Source organism: Sylvia atricapilla, chromosome 29 (genome assembly GCF_009819655.1).
Source record: "Sylvia atricapilla isolate bSylAtr1 chromosome 29, bSylAtr1.pri, whole genome shotgun sequence".
In the NCBI taxonomy this organism is placed as follows: Eukaryota; Metazoa; Chordata; class Aves; order Passeriformes; family Sylviidae; genus Sylvia; species Sylvia atricapilla.
The window spans coordinates 1,540,779-1,563,602 of record NC_089168.1 but is presented as its reverse complement, the minus strand read 5'-3'; the positions used below and the strand labels follow the sequence as shown (position 1 = coordinate 1,563,602).

The 22,824-nt window shown below is 59.6% G+C and overlaps 2 protein-coding genes across 2 annotated transcripts; both read right to left on the bottom strand.

The window, feature by feature from the left end:
- Positions 1-1,324: 1,324 nt before the first annotated feature.
- COL2A1 (collagen type II alpha 1 chain) lies at positions 1,325-13,866 on the bottom strand. The gene is made up of 41 exons (XM_066337429.1): positions 13,755-13,866; positions 13,507-13,619; positions 13,361-13,414; positions 13,167-13,211; positions 13,011-13,064; positions 12,823-12,867; positions 12,671-12,724; positions 11,826-11,924; positions 11,419-11,472; positions 10,774-10,881; positions 10,596-10,649; positions 10,403-10,501; positions 9,778-9,831; positions 9,539-9,637; positions 9,403-9,456; positions 9,185-9,238; positions 8,927-8,980; positions 8,761-8,814; positions 8,627-8,671; positions 8,229-8,327; positions 8,033-8,140; positions 7,891-7,944; positions 7,720-7,773; positions 7,539-7,592; positions 7,403-7,456; positions 7,219-7,326; positions 7,047-7,100; positions 6,916-6,969; positions 6,262-6,423; positions 6,074-6,181; positions 5,084-5,191; positions 4,852-4,905; positions 4,569-4,676; positions 4,133-4,186; positions 3,938-4,045; positions 3,782-3,835; positions 3,556-3,663; positions 3,058-3,346; positions 2,664-2,851; positions 1,925-2,167; positions 1,325-1,598 (listed from the first exon to the last, which is right to left on the bottom strand). The coding sequence occupies exons 1-41, from the start codon at positions 13,864-13,866 to the stop codon at positions 1,452-1,454; spliced, it is 3,675 nt and encodes a 1,224-aa protein (XP_066193526.1). The 3' UTR covers positions 1,325-1,451.
- Positions 13,867-16,324: 2,458 nt separating this feature from the next.
- On the bottom strand, positions 16,325-18,561 carry LOC136372860 (collagen alpha-1(II) chain-like). Its single transcript, XM_066337708.1, has 2 exons — positions 18,420-18,561; positions 16,325-16,578 (listed from the first exon to the last, which is right to left on the bottom strand). The coding sequence occupies exons 1-2, from the start codon at positions 18,559-18,561 to the stop codon at positions 16,349-16,351; spliced, it is 372 nt and encodes a 123-aa protein (XP_066193805.1). The 3' UTR covers positions 16,325-16,348.
- Between the last annotated feature and the right edge of the window lie 4,263 nt (positions 18,562-22,824).

The following is a 22,824-nucleotide window of genomic DNA, read 5'->3' as shown; positions in this document are numbered from 1 at the left end:
TTTGTGCAGAGCCCCCATCATTAGGAGAGCCTCCTAAAGGGCGTTTTTTGGTGGAAAATCCTCTTTAATCCCCCAATCCTCCTTAATGAATTTCCCCTGCCAATGTTTTGGTGCTTAGCCACAACTGTCAGCTGCTGTGCTTGAAGCTAGGAGAGTTTAAAACTCAAATTCTGCCCCCAAATGGCTTTTTAAAAGCTGTCTTTCAAAATATTTTCTAGTAATAATTTCTCCAAGTCAAGTTTAGCCATCTACAGAGGCAAAAAGAAGAGTTTTGACCCAAAAGAATTGGGATGAAACTCAGGAATTCCTCACCCAGGAGCTGCCTGGGGCCTCCTGCATGAGAAACCTGAGCAGGTTTGGGGCTCTTCGGGGTCACTGGGCTGATTTTCGCCAAGATAATTTAAAAAAAATCCTATTTCTGAGATTTTTGCCTGTAATGAACAGCTTGGTGTGGAGAGGAATTTACAGATGGGATTTTTTATGGCATAGGAAGAGGGGAGGACTATGGAGTCTTCTACTTCCAGTGCTGCAAAACAGCCCAAAATTGAGTTTTTGCAAGCAAAAAACAGGATAAAATCCATGGGGAGGAGGGGACAGCCACCCTTTGCCCTGGTGACACCAGGATTGTCCCAGTCCTAATTGTGGGAGAAGAATTCCACAATTAAACCTCCTGCTTTTCCAAGATTTTCCACATCAACATTTTTCAAATTTTTCCATTTTCTTTTTTTGGGGGGACTTCCCCCCCCTTACCCCTTAGTTTGAAGTATCCCAACCCCCAAAATTTACACTTTTAAGCGAAAATTAGGACTTTAAAGGTATTTTTTTCCCAACCTAAAGAACTTTATAGTAGTTGAAATGGAGAGGAAATATTTGAATCAGTGCAAACACACCTCCCTAAAAAAAGACTCAACTCAAATTTTACTTTCCACCAAAAGTTTTTTTTTTTTTAGATTTTTTTTCATTTTATACCAACAGATGTTAAAAAATACAGACTTGTTTTACAAGAATAGCACCATTTTTTGATTTTTTTTTTGTGTGTGTTTTTTAAACTCATATTATACATGAACACTCCTGCTGGGGGGAAAGGGCAAATTTGGGGTGAGGAAGGGATTTTTGATACCTGGATTTCTGAAATCCCAGTTTTTTCAGGGAAAAAGGGATCACTGACATTCCACCTCTACCTGACCTCAAAAACAGGTCTTCCAGGAAGAGAATAAATAAATATTAATGGGTTTTTTCTTTGATTCTGGTGTTGGGATGAGGTGGTTGCTCCCTGATTCGGGGTGAGCCCTTTCAGTGCAGAACTTCTCAGCTCCCATTTTTTGTGGGTTTTTTTTCTTTTTTTTAAGGAATCGGGCCGGGCTTTTTAAAAAAACAAAAACCAAACCAACAAACAAAACCCACAATAACCAAAAACAAACAACCACACCAAAAAAATCCTTTTTTTTTTTTTACAAGAAGCAGACGGGGCCAAGGTCAACCCCAAACTCCTGCTCAGGTCCCCCAATGTCCATAGGTGCAATGTCCACGATGGGCAGGCGCGAGGTCTTCTGCGAGCGATACTCAATGACAGTCCTGCCCCACTTCCCGGTGTGTTTCTGAGGGAAAAACAGGCAAAAATGGAGTTATTTAATCCTCTCCAGAACCTTCCCCATCTCAGTTTGAGCCCCATTGCATCATTAAACCCAGAAGGGCCACATTCCCCAGTGTGCTTCTGAGGGGAAAACACTGGAAAACAGGGTTTGGAGCGTGCACCCCTGGACCACCACAGCCAGCTGGAGGTGTTGCGCAAAGCCTGGTGGCACTTGGTGACCCGTCACCTCACAGGCTGTCCTTGCCGACCTCCAAGGATTCTCCCAACCTCTTTAACCCCATGATTTCCCGGATCCTGCCCTGATTTCCCTGCTCCCTCCCCAGCACACACCGTGCAGCCGTCCTCCAGCACGCTGTAGGTGAACCTGCTGTTGCCCTCGGCGCGGATCTCCACGTCATTGGAGCCCTGGATGAGCAGCGCCTTCCTCAGGCTGCCTGACTCCTCGTCCAGGTAGGCCACGCTGTTGCGGCAGTGGTAGGTGATGTTCTGGGAGCCTTCGGTGGACAGCAGCCTCAGGAAGGTCATCTGGATGTTGGCCGTGTTGGGCGCCAGGTCCTCAGCGCCGTAGCTGAACTGCAGGGGGGAAGAGAGGCTTTCAGATGGCTTTTTTGGGGGGGAATTTCCAGGGTTTGCTTTCCCAGAGGGGTGTAGGTGTCATGGCCTGCTGCCAAGATTTCCATGGGAGTCTCTAAATCAACCAGTTCTGATCCAAACACCCTCTATTTCACCCCAAAGAGGAACATCAAGCCCAAACTTTCCACAAAACCCCCCAAATCAACCACTTCTGATCCAACAGACATGAATTTGACCCCAAGGAGGGACACAGCTCTAAATTTTCCATAAAATCCCCTAAATCAACCAGTTCTGATCCAACAACCACCAATTCCAACCTCAGGATGCACATCAGCTCCAAGATTTCCACATAATCCTCAAATCACCCAATATCTGATAGAACCACCGAGAATTTCACCCCAAAGGAAGGAGACCAGCTCCACCTTTTATGCAACACTGCACCCCCAGCCCTTTTCCGTGTTTTTTTTCTCCAGGCCCATCATGGCCGGACACCCACGTGGAAGCCGCCATTGATGGTCTCGCCGAACCAGATGTGCTTCTTCTCCTTGGCTTTGCTGCTCCACCAGTTCTTCCTGGGGATGCTGCTGGGGCTGGGGTACACGCACGTCTCCCCCGTGGCCATGTTGCAGAAGACCTTGATGGCGTCCAGGGTGCAGCCCTGGTTGGGGTCGATCCAGTAATCACCTGTGGCCAGAGGGAGCGGAGTGAGTGACCACCCAGTGGTGGGGTCAGCAAGGAGGTCAGTGCAGCCCTTGGTGTCCAGGTGGCTGGTGGAGGGGACAAGGAGGAAAGGGGGACACAGGGATGGAAGCAGGGATGGACACAGGGATGGAGGCAAGGATAGACACAGAGATGGACACAGATGGACAGAGGGATGGAGCCTCTCTCACCGCTCTTCCAGTCGGGGTGGCAGAGTTTGATGTCTCGGCAGGTCCTGGCCGGGTTCTTGCGGGAGCCCTCAGGGCTGCGGATGCTCTCGATCTGGTTGTTGAGGGCCTTGAGGGTGGCATCCACCTCGGCATCGTGTGGCCGCAGCCCCGGCGCGGCCTCGTCCGCCCGCATGTAGCGCCCGGGGTCGGGGCCCTTCTCGGGCTGCCCCAGCCCCGCAAACGCCGACATGTCGATGCCGGTGCCGGGGGGCCCGGGGGGACCAGGTGGGCCGGGGTTCCCGGGGGGGCCCTGCGGGAGGGAGGAGTGGTCACGGGGTGATCGGCTGGGGGTTGGATCCCCCTGCCCTGCTGAATCCCTCCCCTCCTGTATCTCCCTGCCCCACTGAATCTCTCCCCTGCAGAATCCCTCTCTCTCGGCTGGATGCCTCCACTCCTGCATCCCCTCTCCCCCAGGATCCCTCCCCTCCTGGATCCCTCTGCCCCGTGTCCCCCACTCACCGCCGGGCCGGGCTCGCCGCTCCTCCCGCGGGGTCCAGGGGGGCCGATGGGCCCGGGCATTCCATTGGAGCCGTCCTTTCCTGAGGGGCCCACGGGACCGGGGGGACCCTGAAAAACCCCAAAAGGGGCTCAGGGCACGGCAGGGATGGGGCTGCCACCCCCAGGCGTGGCACCAGTCCAGGGGCGCCTCCTTTTCCCCTTTTCCCCCCAAAATCCCAGGACTTACCCTGGGTCCAGAGGGACCTGCGGGCCCAGCAGCACCTTGGTCTCCAGAAGGACCCTGGGGAGAATGGGAGGGTGAAGGATTTGGGACCCCATGGGAGATATGGGATTTGGGGTGTGGGATCTATGGGGGGCTGTGATCCCAAATCCTGGTACTTACCGGGGGCCCGGGCAGCCCCTGGAGCCCAGTGAAGCCCCGGTGCCCCTTCAGGCCACGCTCGCCAGCTTCGCCCGCCTCGCCTTTGTCACCGCGTGGCCCCTGGGGACCCTGCAGGGGGACACAGCGGGTCAGGAGCGATCCCCAAACTGGGACTCCAAACAGGGATGCTCAGAATTATGGGTGGGAATCACTCACCGGCATCCCCCGAGCGCCAGCAGGGCCGGATGGACCCATGGGGCCCTGAGCACCCTGTGGCAGAAAGGAAGGGAATCAAAAACAGCAGGAATGGAACTTGGGATTTGAGGCGTGTGGGAATATGGGGTGTGGGAATTGGGATGTGGCATTTAGTGTTCCTATCTGTCCAGGGCACTGCAGATATTCCCAGTTTTATCTCCGGGGATTGCAGGCTCATTCCCAGTTATATCTCCTGGGGTTCCCAGCTCAATCCCAGTTCCAGCTCCTGGAGCTCCCAGGCAGATCCCAAACCAGGCTCCCAGGAATCCTCAGGAAGACACTCAGAGCTGCTTCCCAGTGCCATTCCCAGATGATCCCAAACAGCTCCATACCCAGAATCATTTGGGATGATTCCTGGTAATTCCAGTCTCTCCCCACCCCAGCATGTCCTGCTCACCGTCTCTCCTCTGTCTCCCTGTTTTCCAGTGGGTCCCACGGGGCCCGGAGCGCCGGGAGCGCCAGGAGCACCGGGAGCACCCACGGGGCCGGTCTCACCACGATCACCCTGTGAACAGGGAATGGGGTCAAGAACCCCGGGAATTCTGGGTCTTCTTTGGGACCAGGAGAAATCCAGGGCAAGGGAATGGGGTCAGGAATTTCGGCTCTGGGATGAGGGCAAGCACAGGGTTAACGGGAGATCCTGGGAATTCCGGTGCAAGAGAAATCCGGGATGAGCTCACCTTCACTCCAGCTGCCCCATCTCTGCCCGGGGGCCCATCAGAGCCTGGATTTCCCTGGGAAAAGAGGAGGTATTCAGCTTTTGCCTTTGGGATGAGGTGAAAACTGCTTTTTCCAGGCAAAATCTTACGGTGAAAACGCGTGGGGATTTCCGGGATCAACCTTAGGGCTGTCCCCACCCAGGATCAGCCAGGGATCCCTCCTGGATATTCCAGACATTCCCAGTTCTCCTACCTCCCTTCCAGGCTCTCCGGCTGGCCCGGTCAGCCCGGGGGGTCCCACGGGCCCGGGGGGTCCCCGGTCACCGGCAGATCCAGGTGCTCCCTGTTTTCCCGGCTCTCCCTAAAAAAAACCGGGAAGACCCCCGTGAGTGACTCCAGGAGGAGGGATCGCTGCTCCAAGGGCAGGGAAATATCGGAGTGGGGCTTTTTCCCGCTTTTCCATGTGTCCCTCAGAATCGCGAGATTTTTTGGGAGGGGCCTTCGAGCTCATCCAGCCCCGTTTATCCCACACCTGCACCCTCCCAGGTGGCTCCAAGCCCCGCGCAGGGACAGTCGCAGGAGTGGGAATGGCAACCCTCAAGGTCCCTTCCGACCCCAAACCATTCCATGAGGATCTGGGGATCCCAATTCCTGCTGCTCCATATCCCTGAGCCATCCTCCTCCTCTCCCAGCCCTGCCGATCCCTTTGTCCAGGCTGGAGCGGCACAAAAACTGCAGCTCACAGCTCATGGAATTTCCAGGTAGGAATTAAATTCCGTGCAGGAATTAAATCCTCCCGAATCCCTGCACATCCCAGGCTGTCCTGGGGGTGCGGATCAGAGCCGGGATTTGGCCCCAAACCCCTCGTGCGGGATGGCTGGAGGGCAGAAAAGCAGCAGGAAATCAGGAGACAGGGAGGGAATTCAACTCCTCGGCCACTAACTTTCCCCAGAGCTCGGGGGGCACAAATTCCCGCTGGGAAAAAGGTGGGATTGATGGCAAATTTGTATGGAAAATGCGTCACACTGCTTTGGTGCATGGCCCTGTCAGTGGGGAAAAGCCTTGGAAGATTTTTGGGATGTTTCTTTGGCATGGAAAGAGCTGCGATCCCAAAAACACTGAGATGGTGATGAGCAGCTTCCACCACTCTCCACTCTCCCGAAATTGCCTCTGATGAGCTCCCATTTCTTCCCAGACTGTGGGGTTTTGGGGGGTTTGGGGTTTTTTTTAGGATTTCGCTCACCGAGGGCCCGGGCAGCCCCGGGAATCCACGCTCTCCACGCTGTCCTGGCAGCCCCACAATGCCACGCTGTCCTGCTAGCCCCTGGGGACCAGGGGGACCGTCCGGACCCTGCAGGGACACAAAGGGGGTCAGCACCACTCGCGGGGGAGTGGGAGAGGTTCCAGGGGGTGTCCCCAAATCCCAAATACCGCGGGGCCATCCTCGCCGGGCTCGCCCTTCTCGCCAGGGGGGCCAGCAGGGCCCTGCAGCCCCGGGTCCCCTGCTCGGCCTGGGGGTCCCGCGTCGCCTCGGGTGCCCTTGGGGCCGTCCTTGCCTGCGGAGCCGGGGGGTCCGGGGGGCCCGGGGTTACCCTGCAGGAGAGATTTGGGTTAGAGGGAACTCAGGAGGGGTTTCCATAGTCCTGATCCATCCCTGATCCATCCTTGACCCTGTCCTGATGCATTCTTGATCTGTCCCTGATCCATACCTGATCCATCCCTGATTCTTTCCCAATCCGAGTCCTGGCGCTGTGAGGGGACTGGGGAGCACCAAGAATGTCCCTTTGGAAGGGGTGGGTGGTGGCATCCAGGGGTGGCTTTGTTTTGGGGATATTGTGGGGAGCAGCAGCTGCCCGGCCCTCGAAACTGGGGGTCAGCGATCCTGGGCAATCCTGACTGTCTGGAGTGATCCCACAGCTTCCTGAGGGATTGCAACTGTCCCAAAAGATCCCAGTTTTTCCCCAGTGATCCCAACTGTCCTGAGCAATCCCAGATCTTCTCAAGCAATCCTGGCTGCTCCGAGTGACCCCAGTTTCCCCCAGTGACCCCATTTTCCCCCAGTGACCCCAGCTGCCCTTAACTCACATTGGGGCCAGGGGGTCCGACACGTCCGGCAGCTCCAGGGAATCCAGTGGCTCCCTGGGGACAGAAGCAAGAGGGGCTTAGACCCTGCCCCTCCCGCATTCTCCATCTCCCCCTCCTCCCCCCACACTCACCGGGGGTCCCTGAGCACCCCGGGCTCCTTTGGGACCAGTGACACCAGTAGGACCCTGGGAAGAGGCAGAAAATCGATCAGGACAGTCAGGACTCGGAGATTCCTCAAATTCCCAGGATGAGGGACCCCCGCCAGGGCTCAGCTACAATTGTGGGGGTCCCGGTTGGACCCACCTGCGGTCCAGGAGCCCCGGAGGGACCTTGAGGCCCGGGGGCTCCAGCGTCACCCTTCTGGCCAGGCTCCCCCTGCTCGCCCTTGGCTCCAGGTTGGCCATCAGCACCCTGGGAAAGAGCCATGGTCAGCGGTCAGCGGACACTGGGGAACACTGGGACGGATTTTTTGGGGGACAGAACTCACTGGGGGTCCGGCGAATCCGGCAGGGCCGGGGGCTCCGGGCTCTCCGCGCTCTCCCTGTGGGAGAAATGGAGTGAAAATCAAGGGAATGGGGCAAATGTGGCACCAGCAGCACCGCAGGGGCACAGGTGGCACTTACGGGGGCACCGCGGGCACCAGCAGCTCCAGATGGACCCGGGGGGCCGGACTCGCCCTGGAAAGGAAGGAGAGGGAGTTGTGGGGGATGGATGGATCTGCCCTGGGGATCAGCTGGGTTCCATCCTGGAGATGGGGTGGGATCTGTCTCCGTGGGAGCAGCAGTGGGGCCACCCCGGTCTCACCTTCTCGCCGTTGGGGCCAGCGGGGCCGGGGGGGCCGATGGGACCGGTCAGACCCTGTGGGGACAGAGAGGCCATCGGGAGGGGCCCTGAGTGGCCACCACGAGCACCCCTGGCTGGCCACCGTGAGTGCCCTTGAGCGGCCCGTTCCCGCCCTGTCCCTGTCCCACTCACGCGAGCTCCGTCCTTTCCGGGGGCTCCCTCGGGTCCCTTCTCTCCGACATCTCCCTGTGGGGTGGGACAGGGCCAGCGTGAGCCCAGCTGAGCCCTGGTGGCTCTGCCGGCACCCCATGACCCTCAGGTCACCGTCACTCACCCTGTCCCCCTTGGGACCAGCGATGCCGGCGGCTCCTCTCTCCCCGGGCATCCCCTGCAGCCCCGGGGGGCCCTGGGCGCCGTTGGGGCCGGCGGGGCCGGTGGCACCCTAAAACAGCAAAGGGACATTACTGGGGTGTGACCGCCTCCCGTGGTGGCACAGGGCCAAGCCGGCACTGTCCCCACGTGTCACCTACCTTGGGTCCGTCGGTGCCGGGGGTGCCGGGGAGGCCGCGGGGCCCCTGCAGGCCCTGGGCGCCCGGAGAGCCGCGCTCGCCGGGAAAGCCGCGCTCGCCCTGGGGACAGCGGGGACAGCTGAGCACGGACACGGGGACACCACCATGGGGGGCACCAGGGCGGGTGGGCAGGGCATCGTCCCACGCTGCCCTGGTGGGACTGGGATGGACTGGGAGGGGACTGGGATGACATAACCAGCACAGAGGTGGTGGCCCTAGGTGGGGACAACCAGGCCCCAGGACCCCCCAAAGTCGCCGTGGGGTGAACACGTCCTCGGGCTGGGAAGACACTGGAATCCCCCAAAAGCCCCCCCACAGGTGACAACCTGGGACCTCCCCAGGTGACAGGTGACACTTACCCTGGGACCCACGAGCCCGGGGGTTCCGGCTTCTCCAGGAACGCCCTGTGGGAAGGGGACAAACGGGTTTGGGGTCAGGCCCGGGGGATTTGGGGGATCCTAATCCCACCTGGGGGGAACAGGGGGACTCTCACCTGATCTCCGGGTTTGCCGCTCTCGCCGGGGGGACCTGGTGGCCCTGGCAGCCCCTAGGAGGGGACAGGAGCCACGTGAAAACAGTGACAGCGAGACCCCAGGGGTTGGAGTGGCATCACCCCGACCCCAATCCCCAATCCCCAATCCCCAAATCCCTATGCTCACCTGGAAGCCAGAGGGGCCGGGGGCTCCTTGCTCTCCCCTCTCCCCTGCCGGGCCCTGCGGGACAGATGCTGCTCAAGGACCCCTAAAACCTTTGGGATTTCAAACTTCCCCCACCCCAAGCTTTTGGGGATCCCACAAGCCCCAGCACCACAAGGCCTGAGGATTTGTGGGTTTTGGGATCCCCCAGCAGATCCAGCGGGTTTTAGCCCAACTTTGGGATTTTTAGCCCCAGTCCCGAGCTCGCCCCGTTGCACTCACGGCAGGTCCCGGGGGGCCAGCGGCTCCAGTCTCTCCATCCTTGCCAGGAAGTCCCTATGGAGAAGGGAAATCCCACTGAGCCCCAAATCCCATAAATCCCATTCCGCCACCCCCCACACACACACTTCCCGTGCCTCAGTTTCCCTGCTCAGGGGCTTTTAGTGTGGGGTGGCATGAAAATGTGAATTTTTGGGATTTGTGGGGACAGAAAACCTCACCCTCAGCCCCGGTGCTCCAGGAAGTCCTTTTTCACCGGCTTTTCCAGGCTCACCCTACAAAAGGTGGGAGGATTTTGGGTTCCAGCCCCAAGGAGAATTCCCAGGAAATTTTGGAGGAAAAAGGGTCAGTACTCACATTGGCACCTTTGGGACCGGGGAATCCCATAACACCAGGCTGCCCCCGAGCCCCCTGGGGGCCGGGGGGTCCAGGGCGTCCATCCTCGCCCGGGGCACCCTGTGGGGACAGTGAGGTCAACAGGGGCGGGAGCCCACCCCAAACCCCAAACACCTCCAAACAACCGCAAACCACCCCAGAACCCAAACAACACCAAACCACCCCAAACAACACCAAACCCCTAATGGGATGTTACTCACTGTGGGGCCGACTTTGCCTTGGGGCCCAGCATCCCCAGGGCGTCCCGTGAGCCCCTGTGGGGACAAAAAGGGTTTGGGGACATCCCCCACTGTGGGGGGCCTGACCCCATGGCCATGGGGCGACCCTAAAGGGTACCTGTGCTCCCCACAAAGAGCTGGGAACCCCAAGGAGGATATTTGGGAACCTCAAATGCACCTTGGGATTCCCAAAGAGCATCTGAATTAGCAGAGAGCATCTTAATTAACCCCAAAGTTGCTTCATTAGCACCAAAGATCACCAAGCACAACCCCAAAAAAGGTCTTGATGCCAAAGGGCATCTTGGCTAACCCCAAAAGGACCTTATTGACCCCCAAAACTCCTTAATCAGCCCCCAAATCACCTTAAATCAATCCCAAAATCACCTTATTGACCTGAAAAACACCTTGACCACCCCCAAAACCACCCTTACCAACCCCAAAAGTGCCTTAACCAACCCCAAAAGCATGTTAGGATCCCAAACCCACTCCCAAATCACCTAACTGACCCTAAAAGTGCCTTAACCAACCCAAACCACGCTTCCTATCCATCCCCAGACCCCACAGGTGCCACCCTGTCCCCATTTTGGGGGTCACGGCTGTCCCTCACCCTGGCTCCAGGCAGGCCAGGCTCTCCAGGGCGTCCGGGGTCGCCGGTGGCTCCTTTGGGGCCGGCCAGGCCAGCGGGGCCACGCTCCCCTGGGGCCCCCTGTGTGTGGGGAGATTTGGGGTCAGTTTGGGGGATTTGAGGTCAGTGTGGGGTTGTCACCCCTGGGACACCCCCAGTGTCCCTGGAGTCCCACCTTGGGGCCGGCCAGCCCGTCCTGCCCAGGGAAGCCGCGGTTGCCGGGAGCGCCCTGTGGGGGAAGAGGAGGGTTTGTGAGGTCAGGGGAGTGTTTTAGGGTCAGGGGGAGGATTTTTGGGGTTGAGGTCAGTTCTTTGGGATCAGGGCTGGTTTTTGGGGTAGAGGGCACCACAGACCCTCTCTCCAGGTGGCCCCAAAGGTCCGGCAGCTCCGGGTTCTCCACGGGCTCCTCTCTTCCCTTCCTCCCCGGCCGGTCCAGGGGCACCTTGAGGTCCTGCGGGGCCCTGAGGAAGCGGAGGAAAAGGGGTCACAAGGAGCCTTCATCCCCTCTCCAGACCCCCGGGGACAAATCCCATAAATCCGAGTCCCCCTTGTGTCCCCCTCGTGTCCTGCTGGCGCCGGGGCTCGGCAGGGCCTCATTGATGGTGGTTAATGAGGCGAGGGGGGAATGTCCCCAAGGAGGGGGAATGTCCGCAAGGGGGGACATGCGAACACTGCAGCCATTGTCCCACTGTCCCCCGGCCACTGTTCCCCTGCAGGAGGGGGACGCTGCCCCTCAAGGGGCCTCGTTAGGGGAACAGCTCATTAGGGCCGAGGAGGCGCCAGAGGGGAGAGAGGGGCCAGGGCATGGACACTGGGGTGGGTATGGACCCTCAAGGGGGCAGTGAGGGGTCAGGGCATTATAATCGAGTGGTCAGTGAGGGCCAGGGAATGGTCCCTGGGTGGGCAGTGAGGGGCTGGGGATGGACACTCAGTGGACAGTGGGGGCGAGGGCTGGACCCCCGGCTGGGGGCTCTGAGTGTCCCCCAGCCCGGACTCACCGTCTCTCCTTTGGGTCCCTGCTCGCCTTTGAATCCCGCGATGCCGGGTTCACCCTGGAGACAGGGCACAATGTCACAGCATCCCCACGGCTGTCCCCACCCCATCCATGGCCTGGTGTCCAGGTCCTTACCCCATCCCATCCCATCCCATCCCATCCCATCCCATCCCATCCGTCTTAGGGGTCAGGGCCGGATGATCATGGAGTGACCCCGAAATGACCCGAGGGTGACTTTGGGGAGGGGACACCCGAAGGGGGAAGGTGTGCGAAGGGGGAGTGGCCTGGGCTAGAAGGGGCGTGACCGGCCACGGGTGGGTGGGCTTGGCCAATGGGCGTGGCGTGGTCAGTGTCCGGGGCGCGGTCACTGGGCGTGGCCGGGTCCCCGGAGGGACGTCGGGGGTCTCTCACCGTCTGTCCCTTGGGGCCCAGCGGGCCGGTGGCTCCCTGGGGTCCGGGTGGGCCGCGGGGTCCGGGGAATCCTGGAGCGCCGGCAATGCCTGGAGCGCCCTGGGGACACCGGGGACGTCAGGGACCCCTCAAAGGCCCTGTGTCCCCTCAGTGTCCACAGTGTCCCCCACCTCTGCCGGCAGTTCCTATCCCCCAGCAGCTCAAATCCCACCCTGTCTCCCCCTGCATTGGGGGACATCCCAGTGTCCCCCAGTAATCTCCCAGCATCCCGCCAGTGTCCCCACACACCGTCCCCCAGTGTCCTCCAGTGTGCCTCAGTGTCCCCCATCCCCAGGGGACCCAAATGTCCCCAAATCCCTCTGCACCTGCTCCTCAGTCCAGGTCAGTCCCTGTCCCCATCCCCAGGGGCTCACTGGTACACCCCATTCCCATCCGCATCCCCATCCCTATCCCCATCTCCATCCCTGTCCCCACCCTGTCCCTGTCCCCGCTCACCGCCGATCCTTTCGCGCCGGGGATGCCATCGGTCCCTGGGTTCCCCTACAAGCAGACCCCACTGAGCTCCGTGCCTTAGTTTCCCCGGATCCAGCCCTGTCCCCTCCGCTCCCAGCTCAGGGGACAAAGCGGGGGGACAAAGTCACCAGGGCGAGGGGACGCAGGGACTTACGGGGGCGCCAGCGGGGCCGGGTGAACCAGGGGTCCCGGATTCTCCGCGGGGCCCCTGGGCACCCTCGGGTCCTCGCGCTCCGGTGGGTCCCGCTTCACCCTGGGCGAGAGGTGACAAAGAGGGTCGGGGTGACACCGAGACCCTCCTGTCCCCACCGGGACCATCCCTATCCCCTCACCTTGGAGCCGGGGGCGCCGGGGAAGCCGGGGGCTCCTGCTGGGCCGACGGGACCCTAGAGGCGAGAGGAGCGTGAGGGGGGCCTTGGGGGACCCATTGTCCCCTGGGGGGTGACACAAGGGCTGGGGATGCGCCAACCCCCTCTGGACTTACAGGGGGTCCGGCCGGGCCTGGGAGGCCATCGTTGCCACGAGCGCCCTGGAGGGAGACGGTGCCAGGGGTCACGGGGGGTCCCCAGGGCGGGGCACAGGTCCCCCCCTGCCACCCCCAGGTGCCACCAGCGCCGCAAGAGACACCGCAAGTGACACCGCAGGTGACACGGCAGGTGACGCCGCACTCACCGCAGCGCCCGAGGGGCCCGGGCGTCCTCGCTCTCCGGGCAGCCCGCGGGGACCCTGTGGGGACAGAGGGTGACAGGTGAGGCCCGGGGGGGCGCTGGCCCTTCCCAGGCCCAACCCGGCCGTGCCTCAGTTTCCCTTTCCCAGCGCCGCACTCACCATGGGGCCGGGGGAGCCGTTCTCGCCGGGGGAGCCGGACTCGCCCTGCGGGGAGGGACAAAGGTGAGCACCGGGACGGTCCCCTGGTGTCACAGGGACGAGCACCAGGGCCGGGGGACAGTCACCCCAGCACGGGGACGGTCACTACACCCAGGGAATTGTCCCTAGCCCCAGGGACTGTCACCCCCTCTCACCTTGGCTCCAGGTGCTCCCGCCTCTCCCTTGGCGCCGTCCAGGCCGGGGTAGCCCTGGGGACAGGGACACGGCGGGGCTGTGACAAGGACAGAGCTACTCCGGGGGACACAGGGGACAGGGGGACAGGGAGGGGACGTGCACTCACCCGGTGGCCTTTGACTCCAGGCAGGCCGGGGGTCCCGGGGAAGCCACGAGCGCCCTGCGGGCAGTGAAGGGAGTGTTGGGGACAGGGAAGGGACAGAGAGGGGACAGCGGTGGCTTTGTCACGGAGCCACCGGTGCTACGCTTACCTGGGGGCCGGGGGGGCCGCGCTCGCCGGATTTCCCAGGTTTGCCCGTCTCGCCCTGCGGGGAAAATGGGATTTTTGAGGGCCTGGGGACATAAAAACGTCACCTTTTTGTCCCTGCTCAGCCCGGCTTCGCCAGTATGGCGGCTGAATGTCACGAATGTCACTCACGTCGTCACCGGGTTTGCCAGGAGGTCCCGGAGGTCCGCGGGGACCCATCGGACCCTGAAGAGGACAAAGAAGGAGCGGTGAGCGGCAGCGGGGGCTGGCAGTGCCCCACTTTGGGGGGGTTTGGGGACATTTGGGGACACTCACAGCAGCGCCTGGTTCACCGGGCTCGCCGGGGTTGCCTTGGAATCCTTGGGGACCCTGTGGGGACAAGGTAACATCAGCGGGGGTGGCACCAGCCGGCCCGGACACCCCGAAATTTGAGGGGGGAGGACAATACTTACAGGGGAGCCAGAGGGGCCGGGGGGGCCGCGGGGTCCCATGGGTCCCTAGGGGGACACAGCGATGTCATACGGAGTGGGGACACCCCCGAAGCCACTAAAGCGGGGGAGCCCCCAAAATTTGGGGTCCTGGAGTGGGGCCCCAAATGGAATCAGTCTGCACAGGGATGGGGAGGGGTTTGGGGCGAATTGTAAGGAATTTAGGGGGGTTGATGAGATTTGGGAGGAATTGAAGGGATCTGGGGCGGGGGGGTGTGTCATGGAAAGTTGAGGGGGTTTTTTTTGGGGGGGGGGGATTGGGGTGGCATTACCATGGGTCCCTGCATGACGCCCATCTGAGCCCCTCCAGCCTTCTCGTCAAAGCCTCCAGCCATCTGAGCTGCGAAGTTCTGCCAGGGAAAGGGAGCTCAGCACCCCGGAGACCCCCCCCAAAAAACCATTTCTCCTCAAAAAAAAAACCCCAGTTCCCATCAAAACCCCACAATTCCCCTCCAAGTCCCTGCTACTGCATTCAGAACCACCCCAAATCCCCTCAAATCCCCCAACCCTCCCTAAAAGCCTCCTCAAATCTCCTCCACGCCCCCCTTCACCTCAACCCCCCTCAAAATCCCCTCCAAATCCCCCTCAATTCCCACCAAAGCTCCATGAAGCCCACCCAAATTCCCCTCAACCCCCCAAACCCCATCAGCTCCCCCAGATACTCACCCCCCCCAAGCCGGGGGGTCCCGGGGGGCCGGGGGGCCCGGGGGGGCCGGGATTTCCTGGGGTTCCGGGCTCCCCATCCCTGCCTCGGGGGCCGGGGGGGCCCTGGGACGAAGGAGACAAAAAAAGGGATTTTGGGGGATCACTGAGGATTTTGGGAGGCTCCCAGGGGAATTTGGGGGCGGGGGGGTTGGGGCTCACAGGGGCTTTTGTGGGGTTTTTAGGGAAGTCAAAGAGGATTTTAGGGTTTCACAGAGGATTTTGGGAGGGCCACAGGGGATTTTTGGGTATTTGGGAGGGGTCTCTCTCACCTTCTCGCCCTTCTCGCCGCGGTCCCCTCGCTGTCCCTGCTCACCTGCGGGGCCCTGCGGGGGATGGGAGGAACAGGATGGGGGAGGGGGGGGTCAGGAGTCCCCTCCCCCCCTTCCCCCTCTTCCCCCCAAACCCCCCCTCCTCCAAAAATTCCACAGATTTCCCGGCCTGGAGCCGCTCCCACCTGCGGGCCCGGGGGTCCTCGGGGTCCTACGACCTGTGGGGACACAAAGAGGGGGGCGACATCAGGGATGGGGGGGCGACCCCTTTTTGGAGTTTCTCAACTCCGCCCCCCCGCCCCTTTTTGATGTCTCCGCCCCACTCACATCTTTGATGTCACCGGGTTCACCTTTTTGTCCCTGTGAGGAGAAGCAAAGGGTGAGATCCCAAAACCGCCCCAAAATTCCTCCCTCTGCCCCCCCCGGGATGAGCACAAAATCACCCCATGAGACCCCCAAGGCAAAGCAAAGGATGAACCCAGAGACCCCAAAACCACCCCAAAATTCCCTCCAAAGGCCCCCTGAAGCCCCCAAACCACCCCAAAATTCGGGACGATTTCCCCCAAAATTCACTCACCTTGGGGCCGGGCTTCCCTGTAGGAAACACCCCCAAAAAAAGAAAAATAAAGAGAAATTAATGGAGAGGACACACGAATTTGGGGTGGGGGCAACACGAGGTGGGTCCGTCCTGGGAGGGCTGTTGGGCCAAACTGGGGGGCACTGGGGGCTCCCCCAAAGCGGGGCCAGCAGCGAGGGGGTCTCGGGAGCTTTTACGTGGTGGTTTGGAGGCTTTTTGGGGGTGCTCAACCCTTTAATCTCCCCCAGCTGGGGCAGGGAAGGGTTAAAAAAAGGCAACTTTTGGAGGTTTGGGGGAAGCAGATTTTGGGCTTTCTTTCATTTTGGGGTGAAATCCCACAACTGGGAACCCGGATCGGGGCTTTCTGTGAAGTTTCCATTCATTTTGGGGCGCATTTCCATATTTTGGGGGGAGTTCCACCAAACCCCTTCTGCCAGGGGTGCAAAATCCCCTCCTACAACCCTTTCCCCCCCCTTTTTTTTTTTTTTTTTTTTCTGTCTAAAACCCCCCAAAACCTCCAAATTTTCAACCAGGGCTAAAAACCTCGATGTTTTTTTCCCGTGGGGCCGAATTTCCCCATTGCTTAGGGGTGAAGTTGCCTTTTCCCTGCGTTGCCGCATGGATGGCGCCATCCATGGCCGGGTAATTTATTTATTAACGCGCTAATGAAGGGAAATAAATAAATTACAACCGCTGGGCTGCTCGGTGGGGCAAATGGGGCAGCACTCTCCGAAGGGGATCTCGGAGTTGGGGCAGTCCCGCATGTCCTCGCAGATGATTTCGTCGCATAGCACTGTCCCCGTGTCGCACACGCAGATCTGGCACGGCTCCGGCTTCCACACGTCCTTGTCGCTGTAGCGGTGCCCGTCCTGCAGGCAGCTGCCAGCCTCGGCTGCGGGGACAGCGCGGGGACAGCGTGGGGACAGCGCGGGGACAGCGCGGGGGGGAGGTGGTGGCACTGCCAGCCTCGCTCTGAGCACGGGGAGGAGGAGGAGGAGGAAGGGGGCGCCAAAGGGGTCCCGCAGCCTCCAGTGAGGGGGGACAGCGCGGTGACAACGCGGGGACAGCGTGGGGACAGAGCGGGGTGAGGGGGATGGCACTGCCAGCCTCGTCCTAAGCACGAGGAGGAGGAGGAAGGGGACGCCAAAGGAGCCCGGCATCCCTCAGTGAGGGGGGACAGCGTGGGGACAGCCAGCAGCGGGGTGGCGGCACTGCCAGCCCCCGAAACAACGAAGGGGACGCGGCCTCGAGTAGCGACATCCCACCGCCGCCCTCCCCCCCTCCCTGGGTCCCCCCGAGTGTCCCCGAGGTCCCCACAGCTCTGGTGGCACCAGTGTCGCCACGGGCTCGGGCGAGAAGGGGCGTTGATGCCCCCAGGCTGAACTCACGGGTGACCCGGAGGTCCCCGGGTGCTCCTGGAGGGTCTTGGGGATCTCCCAGGGTCCCCAGAAGGTGCCCTGGGGTGCCCAGGCTGCACACCGGGTCCCCAGCTGTCCCCAGGGTCCCTGGAATGTCCCCAGTGTCGCCAGGCCGGTCCCCAGTGTCCCCAGGGATGTCCCCAGGACATAGCCTAGGGCTGGCCCTCGGTCGACCCCCCGTCCCCAGATGGACCCTGTGACCCCAATCAGAGCTCGCTGGCCCAGTCTGTCCCCAGGATGCCCCTGCTCCAGCTCATCTGTACCCCCGGCTGTCTCTCTGTCCCCTCAGTGTCACCTGCTGTCCTCATGTCCCACCTGTGGCCACACCCGCTTCCCCCCCCACCCCCCCCCACCCCCCCCGGCCGTCTCAGGCTGGCTGTCTGCTTCCCGTCCCCTTCTTGTCCCAGGCTGCCCCTGTACATCCCCACTGTCCCTAAACTCCGTCCACGCCACACACCTGTCCCCCAGTGTCCTCACTGTGTCCCCCACCCGCCTTGTGTCATCCTCCAGTGTCCCACTCTGTCCCTCCCTGACCCACCTTGTCCCCCCAGACTGCCCCCGGGTGCCCCACGCTGTCCCCTTCCTCTTCTGCTTAATTTCTCACTGTCCCCCGATGTCCCCAATTCTCCTCGGTGCGGTTCCCCGTCTCCCTCCCTGTCCCCCACTGCCTCCCCCCGCGCCACCAAGGTTGTCCCACATATCCTTGACACTTTCCCCAGTGTCCCCACGCTGCCCTACGGTGTCCCCCAGTATCGCCTCCTCTCCTCGGGCTGCTGTCCCCAGAACTGCCTCGAAACTTTTCCCCTTTGTCCCGTGCCCTGTGCCACCATCGCAGTGTCCCCACGCTGTCCCCCGGTGTCTTCCTGCTGTCTCCAACCCTCGTCCTGCTGTCTCCCGGTGTCCCCACACTCCGGTCTGTCCCCTCCCCGCCACATTGAAACTTTCACCCTGTTCCCCGATGTCCCCCGATGTCTCCATGCTGTTCCCCACCGTCCTCATCCTGTCCCCGGCGTCCCCACTCTCAGAGCTGGCGCCCCCCGCCACTCTGAAACTTTCTCTGTCCATCCCAAAACGTCCCATAGTGTCCCCCGATGTCCTGTCGCCGTCCCCTGCTGTCCCCCATTCCCTTTTCGCTCCCTGTCCCCTCTGTCCCCATTGTTTCCCGCTGTCCTCGCGCTGTCCCCCCCTCCCCTTCTCCAACTTTCCCTCAACGTGTCCCCCCTCAACCCCCCCGGCGATGCCCCAAAACTTTCCCATCCCTCACCCCGCTCCGTCGCCGCTCCGTCCCCTCCCCATCCCCATCCCCGCCACTCACGGAGGTCTCTGTCCTGCGCGGCGGCGGCGGCGGCGAGGCAAAGGAGGAGGAGGAGCAGCAGCGCCGGCCGGGGGGCGGCTCCGGTGCCGGGGGCTGCGGGCTCCGAGCGGCGGCCGCCGGGGGCCGGGCGGTGTCCGGGCATGGCGAGGCGGCTGCGCCCGATCCGCGCCCGGGGCCGGCAGTGCCCGCTCGGCCCCGCGGCCCCGTTTAAGTCCCGGCCCCGCCGCCCCCCGGAGCTGTAACCCGAGCCGGGCCGGCCCCGCCGGGCCCCCCGGACCTTCCCCCGGTGGCTCCGGACCCTCCCCCGGCCCCCCGAGCCCTCCCCCGGCCACCGCTGGGGCCAGAGCGGGCGGAGGGACCCGGGCCGAGGGGAGGGATGTGGGGTTTGAGGGGTGAGGGGTTTGGGGGGTGTGGGGGGATGCGGGGAGTGAGGCGGTGCGGCCCAACCTTTCCTTTCCTTTCGTATCCTTTCCCACCCCACCCCGTCCCACCCCACCCCATCCCATTCCATCCCATTCCCGAGTCCTGGGAAAATCGGGATACCCCCGACCCCGCCCCGGGACGGGACACCCCCTGCCCCAAACTCCGTCCTCCCCCGCCCCCCTGGCGGTGTCCCCAAATCCCCGCCCCCCCTCTGGGGCCCCCTCCGGCCCAGCCCGACCCCTCCTCCCGTTCGTTGTCCTCATTCCCGGCGGAATTCCCGGCAGCGATTGTGGGATCAAGGTGGGGGACACGGGGAAAGCCTCCCGACCCCAAACCCAGCCCAGCCCTCCCCCAAATTGCCCAGCTTGGGTCGGGGCCTGGGACCATCCTCCCTCCCAAAAACCGCCCCAAAGTTCCACCAAATCCCCCCCAAATTTTCCCCAAATGTCCCATAAAACTCCCCCAAAGTTTTAGGAGTTAGGAGGGATTTGGGGAGGGGGATCCGAGGGGATTCTGGGGAGGATTTGAGGGACTTTTGAGGGGGATTTGGGGGGGGGGGGCCTTGAGGGGGACTGGGGGGCCTGAGGAGGATTTGATGGTTTTTGGGGTGGATTTGAAGGGACTTTGAGGGAAATTCGGGGGGGATTCGAGGGAGTTTTGTGGGGAGATTTTTGGGCGGGATTTTGAGGGGTTTGGGAGAAGTTTTGGGGGGATTTGAGCGCGATTAGGGGAATTTAGGGGTTTCCACCCCCAGCAGGTGGAAGAGTGGTCGGCGTGGCCGGATCTGGCCGGGAGCGGGGCCAGGCCTTGGCTGCGGCCGCCGCTTTCCGATGGAACAGAAAATTTGGGAGTAAATCAAACGGCCAAGAAGGTGCTGCCCGACCCCTCCTCAATTTCTGGGGGGGCTCCGCCGCTGTCCCCAGGGTGACAGAGCCCGGACGGGGCCGGGGCCAGCTCGAACCCCCCCAAATCCCCCCCCCAGCATCCCCCCAAATCCCGCCGAACTCCCCCCAAACCGGCGTGGGGACAATGGGTGGGGGACAGCCCCTGCCCTGGAGTGAGGACATCGCTTCCCGTTCTCCTGGGAGTGGGGACATGCAGGTGGCACCGGTGACAGAGGTGACAGACACTGGTGGCACTGGTGGAAGTGGCGGTGACAGAGGTAAGGCCAGGCCCTCCCGGTTTTCTCCCCCTCGGTTTTCGTTCCTTGGCCCCGGTCCCTGATGGCCTCTGCAGAGCCCGGGGACAGGGAGGGGACAGGAGGGGACAGGAAGGGCCAGCGGTGTGGGGGAACACAGCGGTGGGCGGAGGGGGGCGGGGGCGGGCCTTGGGATTGAACAAACCCAGTTTGGGGTCAAAAAAACCCAGTTTGGGATTGAATAATTCCAGTGTGGCATCAAATCATCCCAAAAGGGAACGCACCCCAGCCTGGGACGGGGACAGTGAGGCGACGCCGCGATGGGCGGGGAGCAGGGGCGTGGTTTGGGACCGAACCGGCCCAGTGGGTGGGACCCCACCCCAATTGTCCCGGTGCCACCACGCGCGAGCGTCACCCGGCCCCGTCCCGATGTATTTGGGGCTAAACTTTCCCATCCCAAATTCCCCAAATCCCCCAATTTAGGCTCACAACTGCTCTGGTAGCGGAGGGAGAATTCAGTTTTTACCGTTTCCCTCCATTTCCCCCCAATTTTTGTCCCAGTTCCCCATATTTTTACTCCAATTTTGCCCTATTTTTGTCTCATTTTGGCTCAATTTTTCCTCCATTTCAGCCCAAAAATTGCCTCATTTTTGCCTCCTTTCAGCCCCACCTCAGCCCATTTTTTACTCCATTTTGGTCCCATTTTTAATCCAAATTTCCCCATTTTCATCCCATTTAAATCTCATTTCTGCCCAATTTTTACCACATTTTCCCTATTTTAAACCAACTTTTCCTCATTTCCTCCCATTTCTGCCCCATTTCCCCCATTTTAAACCAATCTTGCCGAATTTAAAACCCATTCCCCCCCCACTTTTATCCCAATTTTTGTCCAATTTCTGCTCCACTTTTCCACTTCTCCCCCATTTTAACCGAATTTTTCCCCATTTCCCCCCATTTTTATACTATTTTTGCTCCCTTACCCCCATTTCTGCCCGCTTTCAGGCCCATTTTTACCCAATTTTCCCCCCATTTCTGCTTCATCTTCCCCGCATTTTTGCCCCATTTCTGTCCCATTTCCCCCCCAGTTTTCCTCCCACTTTGCCTCAGTTTCCTCCCTTCCCTCCCAATTTTTCCCACTTTCCCAAACCACCCAATCCCATGAAACCCCCAAACCCAGAGTGGGAATTCCTCACCGGGGAGAGCCAGAAATGTATGTTTCTCTTCAAAAAGGATTCTTTATCAACACAAAAACTCCCCAAGTCCCATTTTTTTGCCTCTGACACCTTGCAATAACCTCAGATCAGGCCCCAAATATTTCCTGGGATCCTTTTGGGACTGGGGAGCAGATAAAGGATCTTTATCCCCCCCCCAAAACTCTAAGTTTTACATTTTCTTCCTAATTTTGCTTCTGTTTCACTCTGTATTTTTAATTATCCCAGAAAAATTTCCTATTAAAAATTAATATCTAATAATACAAAAATTATATCATTTTTTAACCTCAAATAGATTTTAAGGGGGTCTTAAAGCCCCCAAATCCCCAATTTTGGGGAGGCAAACCCGGAATAATCTCCAATTTTGGGGCAAATTTACCCCCCGCCCCCAAATTAATTGTAGGGACACATAATCCGCTTTTAATCCCTAAAAACCCCCCAAATCCCAAACGCTGGCACCAAATCTTTTCTTTCTATTTAGAGTCTCCCCTTTCTTTCCTTTTCCCAGCAGGTAAAAATCCCCAAAACCCCTTTTTTCACCCCATTTTTGGGGGTTTTGTCGCACAGAGCCCCTTTGTCCCTTTTCCCCCTGGAAAGGTGGGAAGGGGCCTGAAATGGGGAAAAAAACCGGGAATTTTTGTGGGATGAGGTCAAAGCCTTCCCCCCCCAGCATGGCCTCTTCCTCCTCCTCCTTTCCCTCCTCCCCCTTTTTTGGGATGAAAAGGCGATTTTTTGGGAAAGGTACAAAGGGATCCTTTCAGGGAGTGTGGGGGGGAGCTCAGGGCCTCACCGGGGATTTTTGGGGGTTATTTTGATTTATTTGATTTATTTTGATTTATTTTTATTCAAAAATGTTTTTTATCAATTTTTTTATTATATTTTTGTATTTCTTAGATTTTTTTTTTGCTATTTTCTGTACATTTGTGGGTATATTTGTGTATTATTTTTATTTTTTTCGGGGGGCTTTTGGTTTATTTGAATATGGCTGGCATTTTTTGGATATTTTTGTGTATTTTGTGTATCCTTATGATTTAGGGTTTTAAATTTTTAAAATATTTTTTGTCCATTTTTTAATATTTTTGTGTATTTTTTTATATTTTTAAAATATTTTGGAGGTATATTCTATGTGGTTATTATTTTTTGGGTATTTTGGGGTGAAATGCTGAGAATTTGGGGCAGAATCTTTGGAATTCGGCGTGAAACATTGGGAATTGAATGAATTGGGTTTGGGGGATTCTTCAGGATTTTTTGGTGCCTTTTAAGGGATTTCTCCCATTCCCAAAGCCGATTTTCCCCCTGGGATTCCCGAATTTTTTCCCTCAGGGTCAGTCTGAGTAGGGGGGAGTCACTTCACCCTTTAATTTTTTAGGATCCTCCCCCAAAATTTGCGACTTTTTGCCTCCTAAATGGCTGAAATTCAGAATTTTCATCTAGCTCCAAACCCTAGAAGTTTCTTTTCCCTCCCCTCCCCGTCTGGAGCGAGGAAGAGGTGAAAAAAACCTGGGATTTAGGATCCTTTGATGGCAAAGTCTCCCATCCCCCCACCCCCAAAAAAACTTATTTGGGGTGGCACTGAGCCAGGGCCCCAAAAGCCACGGGGACAAAGCTGCCCCTGTGTCCCAGAACCGGAAAA

What these genes read in the sequence shown, in the direction of transcription:
- COL2A1 (XM_066337429.1), bottom strand. Translation starts at nt 13,866, where the DNA reads ATGGGTCCCCGCGGACCTCCGGGACCTCCTGGCAAACCCGGTGACGAC. An exon ending in TGGGCCCCAAGGGACAGACG is followed by an intron (nt 11,473 to 11,825) that starts GTGAGAGACCCC and finishes CCCTGTCTCCAG; the next exon opens with GGTGAACCCGGCATCGCGGG. An exon ending in CCATCAATGGCGGCTTCCAC is followed by an intron (nt 2,168 to 2,663) that starts GTGGGTGTCCGG and finishes TCCCCCCTGCAG; the next exon opens with TTCAGCTACGGCGCTGAGGA.
- LOC136372860 (XM_066337708.1), bottom strand. Translation starts at nt 18,561, where the DNA reads ATGCCCGGACACCGCCCGGCCCCCGGCGGCCGCCGCTCGGAGCCCGCA. An exon ending in CGCGCAGGACAGAGACCTCC is followed by an intron (nt 16,579 to 18,419) that starts GTGAGTGGCGGG and finishes CTGTCCCCGCAG; the next exon opens with CCGAGGCTGGCAGCTGCCTG.